This window comes from Columba livia, chromosome 9 (genome assembly GCF_036013475.1).
Source record: "Columba livia isolate bColLiv1 breed racing homer chromosome 9, bColLiv1.pat.W.v2, whole genome shotgun sequence".
In the NCBI taxonomy this organism is placed as follows: Eukaryota; Metazoa; Chordata; class Aves; order Columbiformes; family Columbidae; genus Columba; species Columba livia.
Genome location: NC_088610.1, coordinates 24,535,292 through 24,558,126, shown reverse-complemented (window position 1 = coordinate 24,558,126; position 22,835 = coordinate 24,535,292). Strand labels below are relative to the sequence as shown.

Below are 22,835 nucleotides of genomic sequence, written 5' to 3'. Positions count from 1 at the left end.
TCCCAACATGAAATTGCCATGTTGCAGATAGCTCCAATCACAGAGCCAGCCAGCTCCCCAGAGAAACAAACCTGTCCTCCCGGTGCCGGTCTTGCTATAAAAGAGAGGGCAAGGCTGGCTTTCTGAGTGCATTCCTGGCTGCTGTGCATCCTGTGGATGGCTTGACAGCACCAGCCCCACAGGATCCACTCCCCTGCTTGGCCTTTCTTTGTAGCTGCTGTTCTTCATGCTGACAACCTTATCCCAACTGTACAATTCCAGCTGAAGGATTTGGAGTAATTGGAGTGGCTCTGAACACCCTCCTGCATTTCCCAATGCCCACGGCCTGATCTATGAATTGAAGAGCTGACCTGTTTTCCCTTAAACACTACCCCAGAATGGGTTTTTCACAGCTGGCAGGAAAAAATTCTCTTACTTTATCACCTGCAATCAAAATATGCAGGAGAAGGTAAGCCAGAGTGCTACAGAAGCCTCTGCTGCAGCTGCCTGTGTAGCTGTGCTCAGCCGTTAAGCCTCGGGCGGTCTCCAGCTTTCTGCCTCTAGAAAACTGCCTGCTGGCTTAGAGCATCCCTTGGTCTGGAAACCTAAGTTGCCTGATGTGGCCGGGTTTAACTGTTGCTTCTGGAGGTTGCAGTGGCCGTTCAGACAGTAAGTCCTTCTACCTGGAAAAATATATCGGAGCGCTCATGCAGGCACGTTTTGACATATATCTGATGCGTCTGGAGGTATTTTGTCTTCACCTCAACCCTCGCTGTGTCATGCCAGAACTGCAGCCAGGTGCTACAGGTCCCCCTGCCCACCTTGGGTCTGTGCTATTTCTCGGAGGCTTGAGCCAGGAAGGGGACTGGGAGAGCAGCCACAGAACAACACCTTTGCTGACAGTGTTTGGGACTTCTCCATCCATCAGCCAGCCTGCCTGCATCCCCGTGACAAGCTGGGGGGTTGACAGCACTTCCAACAGCTTTTATTTTTCACCCAGGCCTCTTTCTCCATCCCTAAATCTCTCCCTTCTACCTAACCCTACTTCCCCTGGGAAGCAAGGCGCAGATGGCTCACAGCAGCCTGGGGGTGAATGTGCAAGGGGAGAGAGGGGGTAGGAAAAATACCAGTAAGAGCTCAGCTTATTTTGATGGTGTTAAATGCCTTTCAGATGTATTTAAAGGCCCCTGAAGGCCGGGGAGTCCCATCGCCTTGCAGCTAGGCTTCAGGTTCTCATTTGCTTTTAAGCCAGGCTTCAAAAGGAGAAAGGATTTGGGGTTGGAGTTTTTTCTTTTTTTTTATTTTTTTTTTTTGTCTTTTACTTGTTTGAAACCAGCACTTCAAAAGCAGCATCTGCAGCTTGGCTGCAGGTTCTGGGTGCTAAAGGAGCTGGCCACCTCCCAATGGGCGCAGAGGAGCAGCGCTGGGCTCCCCCCTCACAGTGGCCAGGCCCGGGCGCGCTGTGCCCGCAGCCCAACCACACGGTGTGCTGCTGCGGCAGCCGCTCAGTGCTGCCAGTGTTCAAATGGCTTTCCAGATGCCTGTGGCTTCCTAAAGCTCAATCTTTCTCCAGCACTCAGGAAGCTGGGAGGGGAAGGGAGGATCATTGCTCTGTCAAAAAGATCCTCTAACTCCTTGGCGTGATGTACGGAGCTTATCCCAGCACTAGTGCCTCTTCGGTTGCTGTTCCCTGGGGCCTCCTTCTCTGCATCCCGTGCTTTGTTCTTTGGTCTTCCCAGACACCTTTTCAGGAAATAATTGGCTTGGATAAAGAAATGCTTTTTGGAGTGAGGAGGGTATAGCTCTTTCAGCTAAAACAGACTGAGAGCTTGTGAAAACTCGTATCATCACTTCTATGGTCTTTTCTGTGCCATGATGTTACCAGGTGTGTTTCAGAGGCTTTTGGATACTTCCCAAGCAGTAGGCATTAGGGTAACGGCAGAAAAAACATCTCTTCTTTGCACCTCTCTGTCTGCGTGACCTGTCAAATGAGGTCCCGGTTCAGAAGGGTAGAAACCTCCCACTGTTGTAGATTCAGAGAAGTCCAGGCTCAGGCCAGGCGGAACTGCATCCGTCTCTGCATCCCCGGTGACCTGCACCAAACCTTACACTGAAAAGAGGACTGCAAATCAGTCAGTGGTGTTGGAAAATCAATGTATAACCTGTGGAGGTGCTTTAGTGAAAGAACACATAATGGTGAGGCGGAGAGAACTGTCCCATGGCTTTATGAAACATCCTTTTGTATGTCTGTGCACTTGTGTTGAACATGCAAGTCACAAGTTTGATTTGTTCTTTAAAGACATGAAAGATGAGAAGGCTTTTTCCTATGCTCTGGAAAAATCTAGCCCATTTTTACTGGAGTGCTGCCCTGCTGCTGTGTCCTACAGAGACTAAAGCCCTGGCCATCCCAAAAGCCATCTGCACTCAAGTGCCTTCAGTCCCTCGAGTGTCTATGTCTCACCTGTTGGAGCTGAATGCTTTCACCTTCTACAAGTAGTTACACCTCCTCTGTGTCTTTGCTTCAGAAAGTTTATAACTGTTCTGAAGTTACGTTTTAGGTAATATGAAGGACAGTTTAGCTCTTCTTGAATGTGTCTCAATGCAGGGAGATGGAGTAAGTGACTGCTTGTTATCCCTGAGCCCCCTGTGTTTCAGTGATTCTCTGCTTGGAAAGCATAACAATAAAATACGTGGCAGGAGTTGTGGGATTTTTTTGTTAGAAGCCTTTCACACTGAATGTTTTCTAAATTGGCTGGGTGGTGGCAAGAAACCCAGCTAGCGACTAATCCCCCAGCCCATCCTCTCAGCAAATTGCTTGCAAAAGTCATTAATTTTACTGTAATTGATTTAAACATTGCTCAGGAGGAGGAAAAGATGAGGGAGAAAATGCCACTGCAAATGTTGAGAGTTATGTGTTCTCATTTTTTCTGCTGTACTATCTCCATACGTGTCCATTCTCTGCTGGCTGTATTGCAAACACGGGTGCGGAACTGTTCCAGGGTGAGCCCCAGCTCAGGGGTCACGTTGGGCAGCTGTGCCAGGAGCCGTGCAGCCCCAAGTGCTCCAACTCCCTCCCAGTCACGGTACAAGAGAGTCTGCAAAGACCTTTTGCTCTGGCGAAGCACCTGCCTCCAGCAATTCGCATCTGATCAAGTGGCTCCCTCAACAAAGCGTGGGCACATCAGGCTTTGGAAAGTAGCCATGGAAAAGCACAGAGCTCGGCCACTTGCAATGAGCCACAGTCGTGGGGTAATACCTGATAACAACCTCCCTGAAATGTCAGCTCTTGTGGTGGAATGGGGCATTTTATGAGACAGCCACCTGTTCCTATTGCATTATTTCATTGCTACTCGAATCAGCTACTGTATCCCCAGCTCTAAAATAGTTTTAATTAAAGGATTTATTGGATTGATTTGTCCCCTATTTTGGGTATATCTTAGAAGATAATTTTTTTTTCTTTATCACTTCATCACTGGGCTTACACTTTAGGGACTGTACCCACTGATGTCTCTGGGATCAGAACAGAGTCTGTGGATTTTAACTTTGTATAGCATATTTATTTATACCTCTGATAAATGAATGAGGAGTGCCCTGGCTCCAAGCCTTATCTCCCACTAATCGTTTATTTTCAGATCCTTGGGAAATGGCTTCTCCAATGTATTGTGTGTGTTCTCTTGACATCTTAATGCAGTTTCTAGGTCACGGAGCTAAGAAAGGACTATAGGTGCCACTAAAGTTAAAGGAGAACTGTGTCTCCTTCAAGGAGAACCAGCCACAGGCTGGGCCAGGTTGACAGCACTTAGAGAAATCAATTATTGTCATGTACTGCCTTCATGCTGTGCCAGATCATTTAAAGATGAAGAGATGATGTTAGCTTTCACTCTGTCTGCAGGAGTTTGCATGCTCCTGCTTTCAGGCCACCTGCGGTTAATAGAGGACACTGCGTATAGACCTATCAGTAATTGCAAATGTGTGCTGGGAAGCCAGAGGGTTCTCTGTCAGGTCTTAGGTGTTGGGCAGGGAGTAGGTCATAATGTTTCAGGTTCTTTTAAAGGCAGGAGGGTGAAAGCAGAAGCACAAGGAAATGAAGATGTCTCAGTGTGCAGTTGGAGGTCAGTCTTGACTTTGCCAGCCTGGAGAAACTGCTTCGCTCTCCCTGTGGGGGTGTTTATCTAAAACGAGCTGCCACAGCGGGCACGTGGTCCCATGGTTCCAGCCCGAGGAGCTCTTTTCTCCAGTGCCACTGCTGGGGCCGGCTGTACCCCAGACCTGAGCAGGGTACAGAGTGTTCCTGGCTGCAGGGCTCTCCTGGCTGTGTTGCTCTATCCACACAGGGGAGGGAATCACAGCCCCTCCTAACTGGACTAACTGGGGCTGGGATTGCTCTGTGTGGATACAGCATACCTGAAAAAACCCTGGAAGTTTACTTCAGCAAACTAATCCACGAGGACTAAGAGATGCCTGCAGGGCTCCATTCCTTAACATGCTGCAAATTTCCCAAAGGGAAGGTGCAGGATTGGTGCTGGGAGGGGCTCTGGGAGCCCCAAGTCCTGGCTCTCCTGTGCCCTGCGTGGAGCAGAAGTCCATGGGCTGGATGGAATGATGAGGAACAGAGCTCTGGCCAAGCAAAACATGCGGAGAATACACTCCAAAAATCCTCTTCCTGCCCTGTAATCCCGCTGTTCTCAGTTCAGCTCTGCAGCTTGCCTGTGAAAAAGGAGTGCTGCTGCCAACAGGAGAGGTTTGACTTGTCTTTGGGGAAAGGGAGTGGAGCTTGGCCTCTTCCACCTGCACAAATTCATACTCATCCTTGCTGCCAATAAATTAAGTTGAACACTTGACACCTGCCAGATTCAGCGGAGCAACAGCTGGTGGTGGATGTGTTGTCTGCTCATCTTCAGAGAGGCTCTGTGGCAGGGGTGCCACCTCACCTGGGTGCTGCAGGGTCCTCATGCCTGGGGCAGCATGTCACTCCATTGTCCTCCGGGAGACAAAGCCACCTTGTGAGAGTGACAGGCTGGCAGTACACACACAGCTCCTCTCTGACATCCTGAAATTACCCTTACTGAGAAGCAAAAGCAACTTTTCCCCCAGAAACCCTCAGGAGCTGAGCCTGAATCTCAGGAGCCACCGTCACAGGTGGTATCGCTGGGGATAGGCAGTTTTGTCTGGCTGGCAGCCGTGGTCAGGGGGAGGTGGATGGCAGGACGGCAGGCAGCTGTCTGCATCACAGGGAGCCTGGGCAGCTGCCTGCGCTCGCCGGTTGTGCCAGAGGCCAGATGGAGTAGGTGGGCACTGAGGAGGGGGGACACACCACTGCTCCCCTTCTGCAGCTCTGCATGGTGGCAGGGCACGGGGGCCCTGCACAGTTACTCTCTGGTAGATGAGGGACTGCTGTGCTCAGGTGTGAAGATCCTTTCTGTTTTGTCAAAAATGACATGCACAAAAACAAATGCAGAGACCAGGATAAATTCTGCAAGCAGAAATACTTTTGAAATGCCCACCCGGCCTGTCACATGCTTCATTTAAATATGGGCTCATTGTAGTCACCTGGGTGACTCCAGTGTAGTTGCTGCATTTACACAGTACTTTAAAGCTAAGCATGTTGGGGGTGCTTTTCTGAGCCAAGATCTGTCACTTGCCTCTCTCTGTGTCCCACATGGGATCTGGCAGGGTACCAAATAGCTTTGTTTTTTGGCTGCTGGTGGCTCTCCTCCCTGCACTGGATGGCTGATCCACACTCCCCAGGGGTGTTTCTTGCACTCTGCCATTCCAGCCAAAGCACTTCAGCTCCCTCCACTCCACAGGCCTGCACCATTCAACTGCAGATGTACATGGGTGCAGGCAAAGCATCCGGCTGCTCCCTGCCTCCAGTCAGGACTGGGCAAGGTCTCATTTTCAGGGCTCAGCTACGTGACTCATTTGTGCCAGAGCTCTCTGAATACTGCAACCCAGTTGGTACTGTGTGAGGTTCCAGTGCTCCACGACCACGGCTGGACAAGCCGGGACGAGCAGGATGGGGTGTTACCGGTAAGACACGGAGACAGAGTTGTGCTCAGGACCTGGTTGCATACACAGGTTACGTGCTCTGTTTGGGGCTTCCCTGTATAATTCATGTTTGTGAACATCCTGCCTGGGAGTGAGAGGTCGCAGCTCCATTCCTAGCTGCATCTCCTGGTGTCTATGTAAATGTTCTGATTTCAGAAGGTCTTCCGCTACAGCCTGTGTTAGTGTTCAGCGTGCATTTACCTTTTCAGTCACTATTCAGTCATGGTTATTTAAACACTGAGATGAAAAATAAACTCTTCTTTTGTTTGCCTGTCCCCCTGCTTTGTTCCACACCGTTTCAGATCACCAAGGCAGGAGGCAGCGGTGCCTTCACCAACTGCTCCCGGGGATGGAGCAAGCGGTGCGTCGGGACAAAGCCTCCATCTCCTGGCAGCAGAGCTGCACAGCAGCCAGGCGATGGCTCCTCTCTGCAGGACTTGTCCCGGAAAGGAGACAGAGAGCTCACGTGGAGAGCAGAGCCAGGCCCTGGCCTGCCTGGTGTTCTCTGCACAGCTCAGCCCCCCCCGCCATGGTGGGGCACAGCGTTTAATCCGCAGGGATTTTAGGGCTTGTTCTGGCTGCTGAGGTAGGGAGGGAAGCCATCTCCATTTGGGTTCTCTCTCTGAGACCTAGAAATTTTTTTCCTGGTCCTGAAGAGGGTTCTCACAAGGTTATTTTAATGCATTCCTCCCTGCCCCAGCACCGTCCAACATCTGTTTCCCAAGGCTGACTGGAAGTGAGGTGCTACCATGCACACAGTTTCAGGAGGGGGGAAGCTTAGAGATTTTCTCTCTCGGCCTCTGATAGTGGGCTCAGCATGTTCACGTTCTCCTCAGAGTATCTCAGAACTGAATCTTTTTGGAGTCCCACAGAAGAAAGTTAAGAGGCCATGTTGAAAGTATTTTTCACAAGTAATAAAGAGTTAGGGGCAGTTCTCAGCATCACAGCTGCAGCTTGAGGCTCAGGGATTTCTCCATGTTGAAATTTGCCCCTTCCATCACCTTCCATCCTTTTGGGCTCCTTGTGACTGCCAAGTACCTGGGTACCAAGGGAGACTTGCATGCAGACACTCCTGTTTATTTTTGTAAATGGTTTTAAAAGAATGACAAGGGAATTGCAAATGGATCTGAGCAAAGATAGAAAAAGACCACAAAGGAGAAAACACTTCAGTAATAAGACTGGGGAGCACTGAGCTCTGCCAGCATCTCTGCAGGGTCTGCCAGGTTGTTATTCATCCCCCAGCTTACACAGACAGCCCCTTGCCTGTGGTAGTTGGAGGGGGACACTGTCCCATGACTGGTGGTGTGGGGGGACTGAGACATACTGCCGAGGCTGCCACCCTGCTCTGCACCTGCTCTGGCTCTGTGCTTATGGGACCAGGGTAGTTTAATTAAAGGTGGCAGAGCCCCCTCCAGAGTCACCTCTGCAAAGCACCGGCTGCACATGCAGAGCCTTCAAGCCAGTGTGTGTTGGCCCCTTCACCAGCTGCTTGCGGCTCCTGAAGTTCTTTCAGAGAGTAATCACATCCCCATGTCAAGTGCTCTCAACGGCCTGTATTTTTGGAATTGTTCAAGTCATTCTCCAACACCATTCTTCTTTGCAAAGATGCCAGCTGAGAGCTTTCCATGTCCAGGCCCCCGCTGTGCGTCCCCCCAGGAAGCTGGAGATGCAGTTTGTGGTGGGACACCTGCATCTGCCGGGTGGTGACAACAAACCCTCCCTGCAGGAAGGGCACAGTGGTAGCACTGGTTGCAGAGGGGCCAGGGCACATGTGTGCCATGTGTCAGGGTCACAGCTATAGCCAGCAGGCAGCACAGGCTGTCCTTGTGCCACCAGACCTGGCTGGAAGGGGGATGGTGCTCACATCTGGGTTTTTCTCAAAACTCTGGGTTTAAACACAGCCCAAGGAACTAGCAGTTGCCTCGGGGGTCCCATCCCTTTGACAAGGATGACAACCAAGGAAGGGTGGGGAGAAGAAGAGGTGGTGAGAGGGGAAGCCCAGGCATCCCTGCTGCCTTTCAGATCACGCCAACCTCCTTCACCCCAGGGAAGCGGGGAGTTGGCCCCTTGCCCCCCCAGCCAGCCTGTATGCCTGACTCCCATCTGTCTCCCCCAGGTCCCTCTCAGCCACGAGTGCACCCGCGCCATCATGAAGCTGATGTACTGCCCACACTGCCGGGGCATGTCCAGCGTGAAACCCTGCAACAACTACTGCCTCAACGTGGTGAAGGGCTGCCTGGCCAACCAAGCGGACCTGAACACTGAGTGGAAGTACCTGATGGGTAAGATGACCTTCCTCTGCTGCAGCACAGCAGCCTCTTGTGGCACTTTTTGAACCCTCTGAGGCAGGGTTCGTCCAGTAAAGAAAGGACTATGGAAGGCCCTTTTACACTACAATTTCTGTTTGTGATCTCACACCTAGGAGCTATTGCAGGACATTTTGCTGGGCTTTAGTACCATTCAAAAGGACACTGCTGGGCTGACTACCAAGGGCTTAAAGAGTTTTCATCTTGCTTGTGCCTCAATTGTGATTGCCTACAGTTTGCATGCTAGTGATTCTTCCTTCCCTCTCAAGTGTTGAAGCTTAGGGACAGATCTGGCCACATGTACTCTGTCAGAGCGCCTCCTCATCCATACCTGAGCATTTGTGCAAGCAGAGGAGAAGTACTTGCTGCTCACCTTGTGAGATTGACTAGAGACATGAAGCCATGAACCGTTTCCATGGGTGGAAAGCAAAGAGATCAGTCATGTACTTCTAAACATAAAGAGGTGTCTTAAACAAACACGCAGGGAGGGAGAATTTACAGGCATCACCAAGAATGGGAAAATTAGACTTTTATTTTAAATAAGAGTTAATTTTCTTTTAACTTTGTCACTAAGCTAAGATGACAGATATTTTAAAGTACGTTGTATGTGTATAGAGGTGCCCATTTCGTTGAGTTTAAAGCCAGAAATATCACCTGTGCTGGCCAGGCAGTGTGTGCCAAGGCAAGGGAAAAGGCTGAGCCCAAAGCTCCTCTCCTCTGGTTTTCCTGCCTTCCATCAGCCCAGACAAACATCAAGGCTCCCTCAGGTCTCAGATCACTCCAGGCCTAAATGTACAACCTGGGAGAGTAAGAGGAGCGTGCTGGGTGATGCTGTGGGCACAAGGAGGAGTGGGAGCTTCACCACAGCAAACCACCACCCAGATGGGCTGCAGATAGGGAGAGGATGCGCACTGCAACACAAACACACTGTTTTCTAAACACGAACTCTCACCAGTCTCAACCCATGTCTGTCAGCTCCACAAGCCACTCTCAGCAACAGTTCACATTTAAACCAGGATCCATGGGCTCTGGAAAAATAGCTGAGTGACACATGAGGTCTCTTTAAAGAGATACCTGAGTCTGATCAGGCAATGGAGAATTTCCTGCAGAAATGCCTGGTTGAAGTTCTCCAGCCTGTGTTTCACTGGAGATCAGGGTTGATGCGTGGTGGTGTAACAAGAAAAATCCCAAAGTTTCAGGAGTGTCATCTGCCTGTCAAGGGACATTGCAAACTATGCAGCGAACCACTGCACAGGGAGGCCAGCGCTCGGTGAGGTGCGGTGGCCAGCTGCCCCCTCGTGCCCAGGGCTAACGAACCCCATCGCAACTTACAGCAGCTAATTGGAAGCACTCCCTATGAGAGTGACTCAGGAAGCTGCTGCAGCAGAGGCGGAGGAATATTCCTTTCCCTGAGGGTTTACACCAGGACTTTGATGGTGCTTTGGCCTTTCTGAGTGGAGCAAGCCAACCGTTCCTGTCACTGCTCTCCTGGCAGGATGGCGGCCGTCTCCTGAAAGGTCAGTGTACAGCTCTCTTTGATTGACAGGGAGGCAATTCTAGGTGCATTTTGCAGTTATTCTGGCTTCCTCTTCCCCAAGAGACACCATCAAAGGGTGATGGCTCTAAAGAAATTGGAGCTTCTTTCAAATTTCAGTTTTACATTTTAGTGTCAGAGGTCACAATTTGATCAAGGACTGCAGCAGGTGTGATTCACCTGGTGGTTTCATCAGTCATCAATAATGTCAGCAGTGCAAACTCTTGCTGAATAAGCCTTTCTGCAGCATCACACCATCTGCTGTGACAGTCTTCTGCCAGGCTGATAGGTGAGGTCTCAGGATTTAGGGCAAAAGAATTAATCACTGCTAATTAATCACTCCAATTACGAATAGTACAGTTCTCCAACCTAGACACTGGGATTTGACCCTCTTTCTTTAGAGAAGAACCAGCACAAAGCCATCACAGTTGTTTTCTTGCATGTGGCGAGGCCACAGGACTGTGAAGCACTTTCTGTTCCAGGTGAGCATGGGCCACCCCAGTGCTCTGCCAGGCCACTTGTCTTGCCAGAAGGTTTTTGGTGTGTCCTGGGAGGTGCAGACCCCACTGCAGCCATCTGAGATGACTGAATGCCAGCTCCCTACATGCTGAAGAATCTTACATTATGGCCTGGCCTCCAGGCTACTAAAGCACAAATGGTAGGAAACTGAGGCAGCAGCAGTGTAGCAGTGACTTTCAGAATTACAATTTTTGACCTGGTTAAGGTTCCATTTTTTATGTCCAAGCCCAGTTTTGTCTCTGCCCTGGAATCCCCTTTAAATCTTGCTGGACACCGAGGATGTTGGCCTTCCTCTGCAGTGGCATTCCCCAGTGCCCTGAACCTTGTGAGCAGCTGGAGTGCTGAGAAACAGCTCTGGAGGTGGGCAGAGGGTGGTAATTTTTTTGTAAGGCAAGCATGGTCCCAGAGCAGCCAGCCAGGCAGGAGCATTTGGACAGCAGAGCTTTCCAAGGTGAGAGGAGCTGAGAGCAAGAGACACCCCTCAGTCACTCCCTGTCCTGGTTACCATTTTACTTGTGGACATTTTGGCCTGCTTCTTTGCCTTATAGCCTGATATTTCCCTAGCTGGTCATGTGTTGTATTTCCAGAGATGATGCTGAGAAATACTCCTTTTCTCGCCTCTTCAGTGCCACTGAAGCTATTGCTCATGTCCAGTACCTTTGGCACTTTGCTGACCTCAGTCCTCCCCCTTTCTGCTGTCTGCTGTGCTTTGCTGAAGACATGCAATGAGTTATGAGGGTTAGGACCAAGTATTGCTATGCATTACTTAGTATTTCTGTACCATTTTCCATTTTTCCTTTCTGTAGCATCCCAGGAAATGTTGGTCACAGGTTTCATTTACCTTTTGCAGGAGGTGGCATCTGTTCCTCTGCCACTGAGGGTGGCTGTGCCTGTGTGCTGGGATGGGACAACGAGCGTGCACTTGGGCAGTACTGAAAATGGAGAGATGTCTCCCAGCAAACCTGAAGAGACCAACAGCTTATCCTGCCCGGCATGAGCATGAGCTTTAACTGAATTCGTACAACATCTGATCAGAGGATGTCTCTGTCTTGTTTCACTAGATTCCCTGGTCATAGTGGCTGATCGGATCAATGGACCATACAACGTAGACACTGTAATAGGAACTATTCACATGAGGATCGCTGAAGCTATTTCTAACTTGCAAGAAAACAAAGACTCCATCACAGCCAAGGTAAGTGGTGGAGCCTGGGCCTCGCAGAGAATACACTGTATGTAACTGCCAGAACCAAATGTTTCTTGTGCTTGATATTCAACTGAACTAAAGGAAATGAAGGATGAAAAAGATCACTCTTTTAATGATAGGAAACCACCCATCTTACACGGGAAAAAATAATCTCAAGTGTTTTCAGATATTCCTCCCTGCCACCTCCAGCCAGCCTCCTTTAGTTACAGACACACAACGTGGACTGTGCATGCAGTGACTGTGGTGCCACTTGCTGTCAGGTGACTCTGTGTCTGAAGAGCCCTGAAGTATTTTGGCTCAGCTGAGGCATTTACAGAAAGTGCACAGTCCCCAGTGACAGAAGGCAGCTGCTTTCACCTGCCTTGGGGTGATGTTCTGTAGTGGAAACCCTGGGCTAGCAAGTTGTATCTCTGGGATAGAGTGGCAATCTGGCAGTCCATCTGGAGAGTATAGAACAGGCTCTAGGGATGCTCACCTGTCTTTCAAGAAGTGTATCATAAAGCTTTCCTCTATTGGTCTTCTATTTCTACTCTATTTATCTGGTTAACCACAATCACCTCTACAGCTGCAGGTGAGAGAAGCTTTAGGAACAAAAATAGCTCTCCAGAGGTTCTGCTTTTTGCCCAGACATTCCCCAAGTCCTGCAGCTATCCCACAGTCAGGGCAGAAATGCAGATGAAAGGTGTGGGGCAGGTCCCAGCCAGGTCTTTGAGCAGGGAAGGGCCAGAAGTCTTGCTTAGCTGAGCAGGAATTTACTGGCACACATCACAGCACTAACATGAACATGTATCCAAGCCCTCATTTAGGTTTCTTTTCTGACATGATAGGCCATATTCTTTCTTCCCTTATTAAGCGAGATTGAGATTGTCTGCAAAAAAGCAAGCCCACGATGTGGGAAAACATGACAACATCTGCAAAGAAAGGTGTTTCCAAGGGGCATATAGTAAATCTGGTAAAATGAAAAAGGAATAAATAGTCTAATCGGTGTTTGACTGGGGCAACCAAACATGTTCGATAAGCTTCTCAGTATGATCTGGTGACCAGGTGAATGTGACAGTCTTTGCTTGTGGCACTAGTAGCATTGCTCAGGAGCTGTGTATTGCTCTCTCTGTGGAAAAACTGAAAGGAAACAATTTTGGTACAGAACCTTGTGTTCCTGCACCATGGAGCACTCTCCCCTGCTTCCTCGCACTCCTCCTCACTCCCTGTGGCTCTCAGATGGATTTCAGGCAGCAGGAGCTATTGAAAGCTGCTAACACCTATTTGCTGTCATTATGCAAGAGGCTATAAATCATCTCAGTCTGCAGGAAACATGTTCTCTCCATCAAAAATGGGCATTGCTCACATAAAGCCCTTGGACTGGCAAGAGGATCGCCCTGGTACCATACTGTGCTGGAGCTGCTACCAGAGGCATTCTCCTGGAGACCTCCCAGGCCTTTAACTTCCTGAAAGAGTTGTCTCCTGGTAATAACAGTAATAGGCCAAGAAGAAAGATACAGCAGTAAAACCAAATTGTTTTTATTTTGATAGAACCAAATTGAAAATGCTCTACATGCAGTTTTCACAGGTGGGGTTTTTTGCACTGAGCAAAGGAGACATGAACAAACTAGTTTAGTGCTGAACTGCTATAGACCCTTGGACCCATCTGGTCAGCAGGACAGTGCACCTCAGAAGGCAGCTTTCCAGGCTGAATGTCCCTTGGACACACCAGTGAAACCCGCTGTCACCAGAGGGACTCTAGTCCAGATAAAGCTGTCAGGATCCACTAGCAAAAGCATTCAGCAGCTGGCACAAGCTGCGTTAGCAACGCTCCTGTCTGAGATCTTGATTTCACCATGCAAAGTCAAATTTGTCAATAGCTTCTGACAGCACCCTGGGAACCTCAACAAGCTTGCAGCCATCTTTTCAAATCAGATGGCTTTCTTTGTGAAGGCTGGTGTTTCCTGAATCAAACTGACAGTGCAAAGGCCCTCTTGACCTTTGACGCTTTATTAAACCTGTCACTCTGAGCACTCCTTGCACCAGCCACAGCGAGGCTCAGGTGCCTGAGCACTGGCTGCCTGCAGTGGAGGTGTTGCTGTCTGGACTGGTCATGCAGAGACTGGGAGAAATAACCTGGGATTTGTACCTTCAAAGTGCTTTTGCTCTCCTTTGGCTACAAGAGGCTTCTGGGCAGATAGCTGGGATGATGGGAGGTATCCAAAGGTAGGGAGCAAATAATTTCATCTTCCTCATTTGCCCAGAAACATCCAACCTGACAGATTGTGACACAATTACTAATTGTCTTTGCACTCCCCTGGTCAGAGGAGGCATTCATTTGCCATGTGTGGCTGCTGATCACAGGGATAATTGGGGTAATCCCACCTCAGTCTGTTGTCCAAATCAATGAGGCTCACACGCTCTGCAGTCTTGAAGCCCATGCCACTGGTGTGATGAGTGTGGGTAACTCCCATCTTGTTCCTCCCAGAGTTTTATTTTTCAGTCATTAATAGGAGCAGATAAAGTTGTTAGAAATAATTTAATATCAACATTGGTGATTCATCCAAAAACATATGCTAATTTTGTGTTAGTGCTCAACATTTTGCTTGATAGCAGTAAGCAAAACCAGTAGCAGTGTGCTGAAAACAAATCCTGGCACAAGAGTAACCTGACCAGAAATTAAGCCAGGATCTCGAAAATCTTGCTGGTAGAAAATATATACTTAAGAAGAGGGAAAACAAAAACAAAAACCAACCACTTATAACTGTGGAGTGCTAATTAATTTTAAAAATATTATCAAAACATAGCATAGAGACTTTGGTTTGTTTTTCAGGTTTTCCAAGGCTGTGGAAACCCTAAAATCAGCACAAAAGGCTCCAGCAGCGAGGACAAGAAACGGCGGGTAAAGGTGGCGTTAGAAGCAAAATCCTCTTTGCAAGCACTGGAGATGCTGGTGAGTTTGCCTCTGAAGCTCCCTCCCCTCTGGCATGCCAGGGCTGACATGCTGGTGCACCCCTTCCCCAGGCGCCCTGGGAGCCTGGCCAGCCCAGTGCTGGGTCCTGCAGCTCGGGGCAGAACACCCCATAGGTTGCTGAATCAACTTTGCTGTAGAAGATCAGATCAGCAAGTGCTGGTGTGACCTCAGCAGATCTGATCTTGCCTCAACACAGGGTTAAGGTCTCAGGGATTTGGTGCCAAACTTACCTGAGAAGGCTCCTTGCCATTGGTGTCATTCAGCCTCAGGCAGTTCAGCCTGGATACTGGGGCCAGAGGTCCTCCCCCATGGAGATTTTGGATTCTGTGGACAATGAGCTGCAAGATCTGCCATGGTCCCACACTTCAGAGGCTACTCACTCACAGACAGCTGCCCATCACACCCTGCTGGCTCCTACCAAGGCTGCTTCTCAGCATTGCCCTCATGGCCCATAAAATGATCTTCTGGTTAATCTTATGGTACCAGAACAGTCCTTAGTATGTAACCTTCAGCCTTGGGTGCTTGGGTTGACAGTTGGTCTTTAGGGGAAGTGTGGTGACACATCCCTGTTTGCATAAAAGCAGACCTTGTAATGGTAAAACAGAAAAAAAACAGGCAGAATCCTTGGCCTTTCCAGAGCCCTGGGGCACCCCAGAGCTCTCGTGACACTGAGCATCCTCTTTGTTTGCAGGTTTTAGATGCCAAAGGGAATCTGACAGCTCTCAAGACTTACTGGATCACCCTGCCCGGCAGCCTGTGCAGCAAAAAAGTAATGTCCAGCTCAGCGGCAGATGACAAGTGTTGGAACGGGATGACTAAGGGCAGGTATGGAGAGGGTCAGGGTGCCAGAATAGCACCCTTCTGGGGTGAGAGAGGTAGGATTTGGTAAAAAGTGCTTATACATCATCGCAGCCAATCTGATTTCTTTCAACTGAGCAAAACGTCTATCCCTGTCCACAGAAGTGCTGTGTTTCCTGAAAAACTGATACCTAGGAATGTCAAGCCTGTTGTAATTTGCTGTGTGTTGGAGGGTTTAAGCATTGGAATGCATTCACCGTGAAATAACTGTAGTTTTGTACAATTGAAGCAGTTCTGCAATTCTACATGCACTCAAAAGGCAGAAGGGCTAGATTTACCTCAAAAACTCCAGAGCTGTTGCTGCAGTTATTTACGTGTCTCTCTATCTACCTGCTCTGGAATACTGTTTGCTCGTGAGAGCAGGCACCAGGGTGACATCAAACAGCTGCAGAAACACCTCCCACCCCTGGCTGATGGCTAAAGGATGGCTGTGAGGGCAGACAGGCAGCTGCCGGACGTGCACCTTTCTCCTCTCCATGGACCTGCTGAGCTGGTCTCTGTCGGGGTGGCACTGGTGCCTTCGGTTCTTCCATGTTTCATGTTGTTGCCAGCAGTGGTGCAGATCTGCAGGAGCAGACAGGCCATGGCACTGCCAAAGGGAGTAGCCCAGCTCTGGTTGCTGGTTGACAGCTGCCACTTAATTGAAGCTTCCCTGATGGCCTGTCTTGTTCTACTTTAGCTGGGGATATTCTGTTGTCCAGGGTGTCAGTCATCACAGGGTTTGACCAGGGGTTGAATGTGCTCCTCAGCCTCCAAAATGGACAGAGCTTTTCCATAGGGGGGTGTCACAGTGGCTCCACAGGTACCTGAGACAACCCCCCAGTCTCACTTTTCCTGCAGGAAACCCCTCCCATGCCAGGATAGTGCTGCTGCGAGGCCACCAGCTGCCTCCTGCAAGCTGAGGTGGCCTCAGGGCAAGCCCCAGGCTCTGGTGGGGTCTGGCCATGGCAGCACGGCTTAGCCATCCCTGGAGCTGGCTACCTCGCAGCAAACATTGGTGTATGTAGGCTGTTTGACAAGCCAGCGCCCGACTGCCAATTCTCTGGGGTTCAGAGAGGCTGGATTATCACTGGTGTCTATAACAGGGGAAGGTGAGCTTAGCTGGGGGGAGACATCTAAACCTGTCGCCTTTCTTCACAGTTACCTACCCGAAGTGATGGGAGACGGCTTAGCTAATCAGATAAACAACCCAGAGGTGGAGGTGGACATCACCAAGCCAGATATGACCATTCGCCAGCAAATCATGCAGCTAAAGATCATGACAAACCGACTGGGCAATGCTAACATCGGAAACGACGTGGATTTCCAAGATGCAAGTGAGTTTAGCAGACCCAGAGAGGTCTGCAGCAGGTGAGAGAGGCTGGGTGGGATCTGTGCAGACCCACAGCTGGGCCCTGAGGGCAGAGAGGGGTTGTGGTGTCTTCCTGCCTTTTGATTCAGGGCTGCAGAGCGTCTGTTCAAGTGCAGTTGACTTTCTGCAGGGTGGCTGGGGTTGTGCTGCTCTCGGTGCTTTGCTGGAACCTCAGGTGGTGTCCCCAGACCCAGCCCAGCCCTGCTGATGGGGCCACTGCTCCCGTCTGCTATGGAGGTTTCCTGCTGCTGCAGCAGAAGCTGGTTAAAGTCAGCTGGAGATCAGGAATGGGCTCACATCCCATAGTGGGAGATGCAGAGAGGAGGAGGTGGCTGTGGCCAGAGCCAGTGGCTGAGCTCCTCAGGGTTACAGCAAGGGACATCACCGCCACAAAGAAGGCAATCGGGGCTCAGTCCATGTTTGTCTCTGCGCAGGTGACGACATGAGCGGCTCTGGAAGCGGTGACAGCTGTCCTGACGACGTCTGCGGCAAAAGACTTTCTAAGAGCCCCAGCACCAGGCAACCAGAAACACACGCTATTCCTAAGCAGTCTGGACACGGCATCAGTGGGGCCAGCAGCAGATCTTTGCCTTCTACCTTCCTCCTCCTCCTCTCGGTGGCTTTCATTGCCGCACAGCACTTGTGGCGGTAACTCACTAGCACAGCCAGGAAAGAGACTGTGGCCTAGGGCTTCACTTTGCCAAAACCAACCAACCAACAAACGGACATATTTAATTCACCTTGGCAAAAAAAAAAAAAAAAAAAAAAGAAAAAAAAAAATGAAAAAAAAAAGAGGGAAGAGAAAAAGGTTTCAGTTGTTTGCTATTTCTGGCAGTGCTCAAGCTGTTTTCTTCATTCTTGGTCTCTTCCCCAATGCTGGGCCCTTCTTTCCGTACCTCATTGTTTTACTTTTGTTATTGCCACAAACTGGCTCTTGGGGCTTAAAAAAGCCTTTGCAGAGAGACCTCCAGGGGCCACCCCAGCCGGCCCTTCCCAGGGCAGCTCTGTTGCTGCCTCCAGTGGAATATGCAATTAATTGCCCTGATGTTGTTACCCAGCCACTGGCCAGAGCGCTGTTACTGTCCCGCTGCCAAAAGCACAACGGGAGCAACGCCGCTTCATAAGGCGGAGAGACTGAGGTGGTCAGCGCTGCTTAGTGCTGCATTCAGGGGCTCTTTGCAGTTTTTCCTCTGTACTTCCCTGGCAGGCAGATATGGCCCTGTGCTTCCAACGGCATACGTAGGAACGTGAGTGGGTTTGGTGGGTTGAAGTGAAACAGTCTGGCAGTGGCTGTTGGACCTGAAAATGCAGAACTCCCTTTTTCTTTGGAAAGGTTGTAAATGGGTTTCTTGACTAGAGCTCGTAGCTGACAACAATTTGAAATGTAGGTCTCCTACATCTAAGTGACTGGGAATGAGTGTTAGGGGTTGGGGTTTGGGGTATTTTTTCTTTGCATGCTAGTTGGAAAGCCATTTTTTACCCAAGTGATAATGGTCCGATTTCTACCTGCAGTGCAGTACCTGCATAGGTAACAGAGAGATGAAAATACGCACAGTGGGATTCTCTGCTTGAAAGACAGTTGTGCTGCCTCCTCCTCCTCCAGCCCCAGCCATGGATGGGAATCCCTTTTGTTTTTTGGTAACAAGAAAGACCAGGGACTTTGTACTACCTGGAGCATTGTGACTGGTTATGGGAGCTACCACCAGGAGTGAACCCCTGGTCAGTGTCCCTACCTGGGAGACTAGCTCAGGGTAGCACATGCTGGGGAGGATGTGGGGACAGGACATGTTGTATTTAGGATATTGTTTTTATTTTGATGTTTGTCCCTGTTGCATTGTAGTGAATCCTTACTTTTCCTGTCCTTTCCCCGTCCCACCATGCACCAGCCTCTGTGTCACACAAAGGGCTATCCTGACCCTGAATGCTTGGTGAGGCAGACTCTATGCCAGGTTTTGAGACTGGGGGTGGTTGGTGGAAAATAAAAATATCCTCACGTAGCTGTAGGAGTGTCTGTGTTTGTCGAACTGTGTGCTTCAGGGCTTCTGGAGACTTCTGTACCTCACAGGTTTGGCAAGCATGAGCTGGAGATGTAGGTTTAGCAGATGTTTTAGATACAGCACCATCACTGTGACCAGTTGGGCCAAGGGCATGGCCAAGGGTTGGGCTGCATTCATATGGGGTCAGGTTTGAGTTTCAAATGTTTGTACTGTGGGTGAGAGGGGGGTCAGAGGTGGATCTGTCTTCTGCTTGGCTGGTCTGCACAGCACATATTTGAGCATTTCTCCTCTCTCCTGCCATGGGAGATGTGTCTTTGGGCTGAACAAACATTATGGGGCTGGGGTTTGGCTGTTTTCTAAGAAAGGGAAAAAAACCATTAGCAGTTTCTAGAATGTGCAATTTAAGGGAAAACAAGACCATGAGCAAGGTAATGCCAAAAGCTGGCACAGGTGGGCATGGGGAGAGCTTGTTGCCCTCCCCAGGGGTCCCACGGAGGCAGCTGCCCACCTCATCCTGGGGCCAGGTAACGATGTTCATGGTTCATCTGTTAATAATTAGGCAGACATTTTAGGTCAGCTTTGACTGGCTACTCCACATCACAGTGACTGATGTTACTGACTTGGTCCTTCCTGCCTTGTACTTGCCACCTTCTGATCTAATCTGGTAGAGTTTCAGAAATGAAAGCCAGAATGCTGGGCATTGGCTAAAGGACAGACAGCACCACTGGATGCATCAAAACCCAGGAGTGGATAAATCATGGATAAATGGATAAATCATAAAACAAATAATGGATTTATACAGATTTACTTGCTTCTAGAAATAGGGCAAGTTCCACATTTTACTGTTCTAAAGAGTTTCTGTCTTTTTTTTCTTTCTTTTTTTTTTTTTACCAGAATTGCCAATACAAATTTAGCCTTCAGTTACAGAAATCCCCACAACTGATCCTGCAGGAACTTTATATCTGAAGCAAAAAAAAAGAGGGGAGGAGAGGGTCATTAAAACATTATACTCTCTTCAAAAAACAGTTGGATTGAATTGGGGTTTTAACACATGACTGCCAAGGCCAACGTTTTGCTTTGCAGAATGGGAGATTGAAAGAAAAGTCCTTGTCGTTTCCATCTCTGTGCGGTTAGTGTTTGCTGTCAGCCTGTTACCCTCAAAAGCTTCATATGGGCCCTGTGGGCAACACACCTTAAATGGCAAGCCAAGGATTTTCTGATTGTCCCGTTAATATTTGAGCAATTTAGTAGCCCAAATTATTGGCCTTGTTGTGCTGATAAAACCCAACAGTCCAAATGAATAAGGCAAAGCCTCAAGGATACAGTAAAAACTGTTACACAAGGAGAAGCCCTTCCTGATGCTTTCCCCCTTTGGCTGGGGCTGGAGCAGCAGCAGCCTCAGGTCTGCACGGTGCTAGCAGTGCCAGGGCTCTTCACCCTGTTTGCCAGGAGGCACATGGCGTTGATGCATCCTCCCTCCTCAGCCCTGGGGCCAGTTGGGTTTATTTTTATACCTTTTCTAAGAGTCTTCCTACGCTGCTGCTTTTTGTTGGTTCCTGGTTAATTCAGTTTATCCTGTTGTCTGTGTTACCCTGTAGTGGTTTCCCCAACCTGCTGTGATTCGGTGGCCAGGGCTGCGCTTGGCCGTGCCACCTTCTGCTGGGGAGCCGAACCAGCCGAGTCCCAGCAGGGTATCGACTCAGCGTCACTCTAAGCTAAGCAAACCTAAAGCAAACAGCAGTTATCGACAGATGGACGATCACTGGCACAGCTCAACAAGCTGAAGTCAGCCCTGGTCCAGAGAAGCCCCAAGCCTGCGCTCAGGCTGGCACAGAACCTGGGGCCTTTCAGTGCTTATAAACGACATTTCCTGAGGTAGCGCCTGCTCAAAACCCTTGTGACAAACCTCCCCAGCCCCGTGGTGGTGGCAGGCTGAGGGCTGCAGCCGCAGCAGGGGCTGGCAGCTGCCATGGGTTGGTTCCGTGGATGGAAAGCTCTGGGAAACAGGGGTGGCTGGGGAGGAACATGTGCTTTGATATTATCGAGATGGTGATTTGTGGTGTTCTGATTTGAGAAGGCCTCATATTTCACAGGGATGCAGTGGCAGGTAGCGGTCTGGGAAAAATAATATTAAAAAGGATCCCTGTCCCCGGAAAGGGGAGAACCAGAAATAGTAGATTTCCAAGTGTCTTTCAGCCTGCTCTTTTGTGCCATAACATGTATGTTTTAACTAAGGGCGAGGGTCTCAAAAGGCTTTGAGAGCACAGCTACTTATCATTTACAAATGACAAACTGCCTGTTGTTTACCAGTGGGCTTGGTAGGGGCTAAGGTATAGCAAAAATATCTAAAGTCCACCTTTGCTTTAAACAGATGCATTTCTATCTGCAGGAATAAGAATTATTTCACTTATTGGCATAGCTGGACAGTTATCTATTTCTTTCTGTTACCAAGGTACTTGTAACTCTCTTGCACTGTTTATCTAAAGTTGAAATATGTTCTTTGAATCCTTGTATAAATAAAAAGGCTGGAGACTTAAATCTGTATTTACAGGGCAGTTTTATTTCTTCTCCGTTTAAGCTGAGTTTGGAGTTTTCTTTCTTTTTCCTTGTTACGGCACAGATAAAGGCCAGGTCAGGAGTCCTGAGGAATGAAATCATGCACTGAGCTACAAGGTTTATAACGGGCTGATGCTGATGTTGGCAATGGGAGTTTGCCTGCATTCAGCCCTGTGTAATCTGGAGGAACAACTGGTAGAGTTGTATGGATGTGATGTGTGTGGAAACAAGGTGAACTGGACTCAGGTCATTGAAGCAGGTACGCCAAATGTTCTGTGTCTCATAGAGATGCACAAAAAGACGTGGCATAATAGTGCAGGGCATTGGAAATACCCTTGGTGTTTGTCATTACAAAGTGTTGTGCTAACTAATTACCATGGCCTTGTATTTGTGCAGCTGTTGGTAGGGTTAACAGCAAGCGAAGCAGCCAGCCAGCCCATCGCAGTGATCTGGATGTTTAATCTCGAGTGAGCACCTGAGACTGAACTGATGCAGGAGAAAGGTTTGTGCTTCAGCCCTGTCCACTTCCAGAAGTGGCTGATTACAGGAGTCAAGGTAACGCATCAAAAGCACCTCATGAAGTGTCTAAGAGGTACTTGACAACTGGAAACTACTAAAAGTGTGTCTGCCTGGAAGCAAGTATCTCTTAAATTTAATAAATTGAGTGATATCCTTGGGTGAGTGGGTATTTCTTTAGATTCCTGCTCTGCAGTTACAGCTATGTCAGTGCCACATGCACACATTTATATACCTACAAACAAGTTTAGAAATGTTGGTCTTCTCCTGGGAGAAGTTGTTTGCAATCCAGTGCAATCCTTTGCCTCCTCTGTGTGAGCTTAAATCATGGCCACTTAACAGCTGTGTGTGTACTAAAAATGTTTGAAAACAATTATGTTTGTTTGTAAAGCTTGCCATTTCCCAGGACAGGCCTGGGGTGTGCTCTGCTCTGCTTTGGAAATGCCTCTGTGAGCAGAAGAGTGGTGCAAGCTGCAAAGGGACTGAGGTGCCTTGAGTCATGCTGGTGTCTTCTCCTTCCACCCAGATTTGAACCGGAGCATGTCCATAAACCAACACCCACAGACCTCTGCAAGGGCCCACGCAAGCTCTCTGCAGTCAGAAGGAGCCTTTGCTACCTCTCAGGTGGGAGGAGGAAGGTAAAGCAGGAGCTGACTCCTTTCCACAGCACAGGGAACCAACCAACCAACATCCTATGGGGAAAATCCCCAGCAGTGATCACAAAAAGCCGCCTCACCTGATCAGCAGCCTCATGGCCTGGGAATAAAGGTGCGTGGTGGAAATGCTGAACTGGACAAGAAACAGTGCTAGGGTGGGCCTGAAAATCCTGGAAATTGTGGCTGTGGGAGAACCCAAGGGCCCTCCCCATGTTGCGTCAGGACAATGCTTTCCTGCTGAGCTTTCTCCTTCCCAGCTCCAGGGTCCCAGTCTGAACCGTGCATCCTCAGCCAGAAGAGCTCTTCTCCAGCCAGGTGCCCTGAGCCCTGGGTGAAAGCAGCGATGGAGCAAAAGAAC

At 49.3% G+C, this 22,835-nt stretch overlaps 1 protein-coding gene across 1 annotated transcript in view; it reads left to right on the top strand.

Annotated features, from left to right (window-relative positions):
- The window catches only part of GPC1 (glypican 1), a 203,132-nt gene extending 181,845 nt beyond the window's left edge, over window positions 1-21,287 (top strand). Inside the window, exons 4-9 of the mRNA XM_065074306.1 lie at window positions 8,144-8,309; window positions 11,448-11,578; window positions 14,403-14,522; window positions 15,235-15,368; window positions 16,542-16,717; window positions 17,187-21,287. Of these exons, the coding sequence (XP_064930378.1) occupies window positions 8,144-8,309; window positions 11,448-11,578; window positions 14,403-14,522; window positions 15,235-15,368; window positions 16,542-16,717; window positions 17,187-17,404 (945 nt within the window). The 3' untranslated portion in view covers window positions 17,405-21,287. The remainder of the gene's footprint in view (window positions 1-8,143; window positions 8,310-11,447; window positions 11,579-14,402; window positions 14,523-15,234; window positions 15,369-16,541; window positions 16,718-17,186) is intronic.
- Window positions 21,288-22,835: the final 1,548 nt, after the last annotated feature.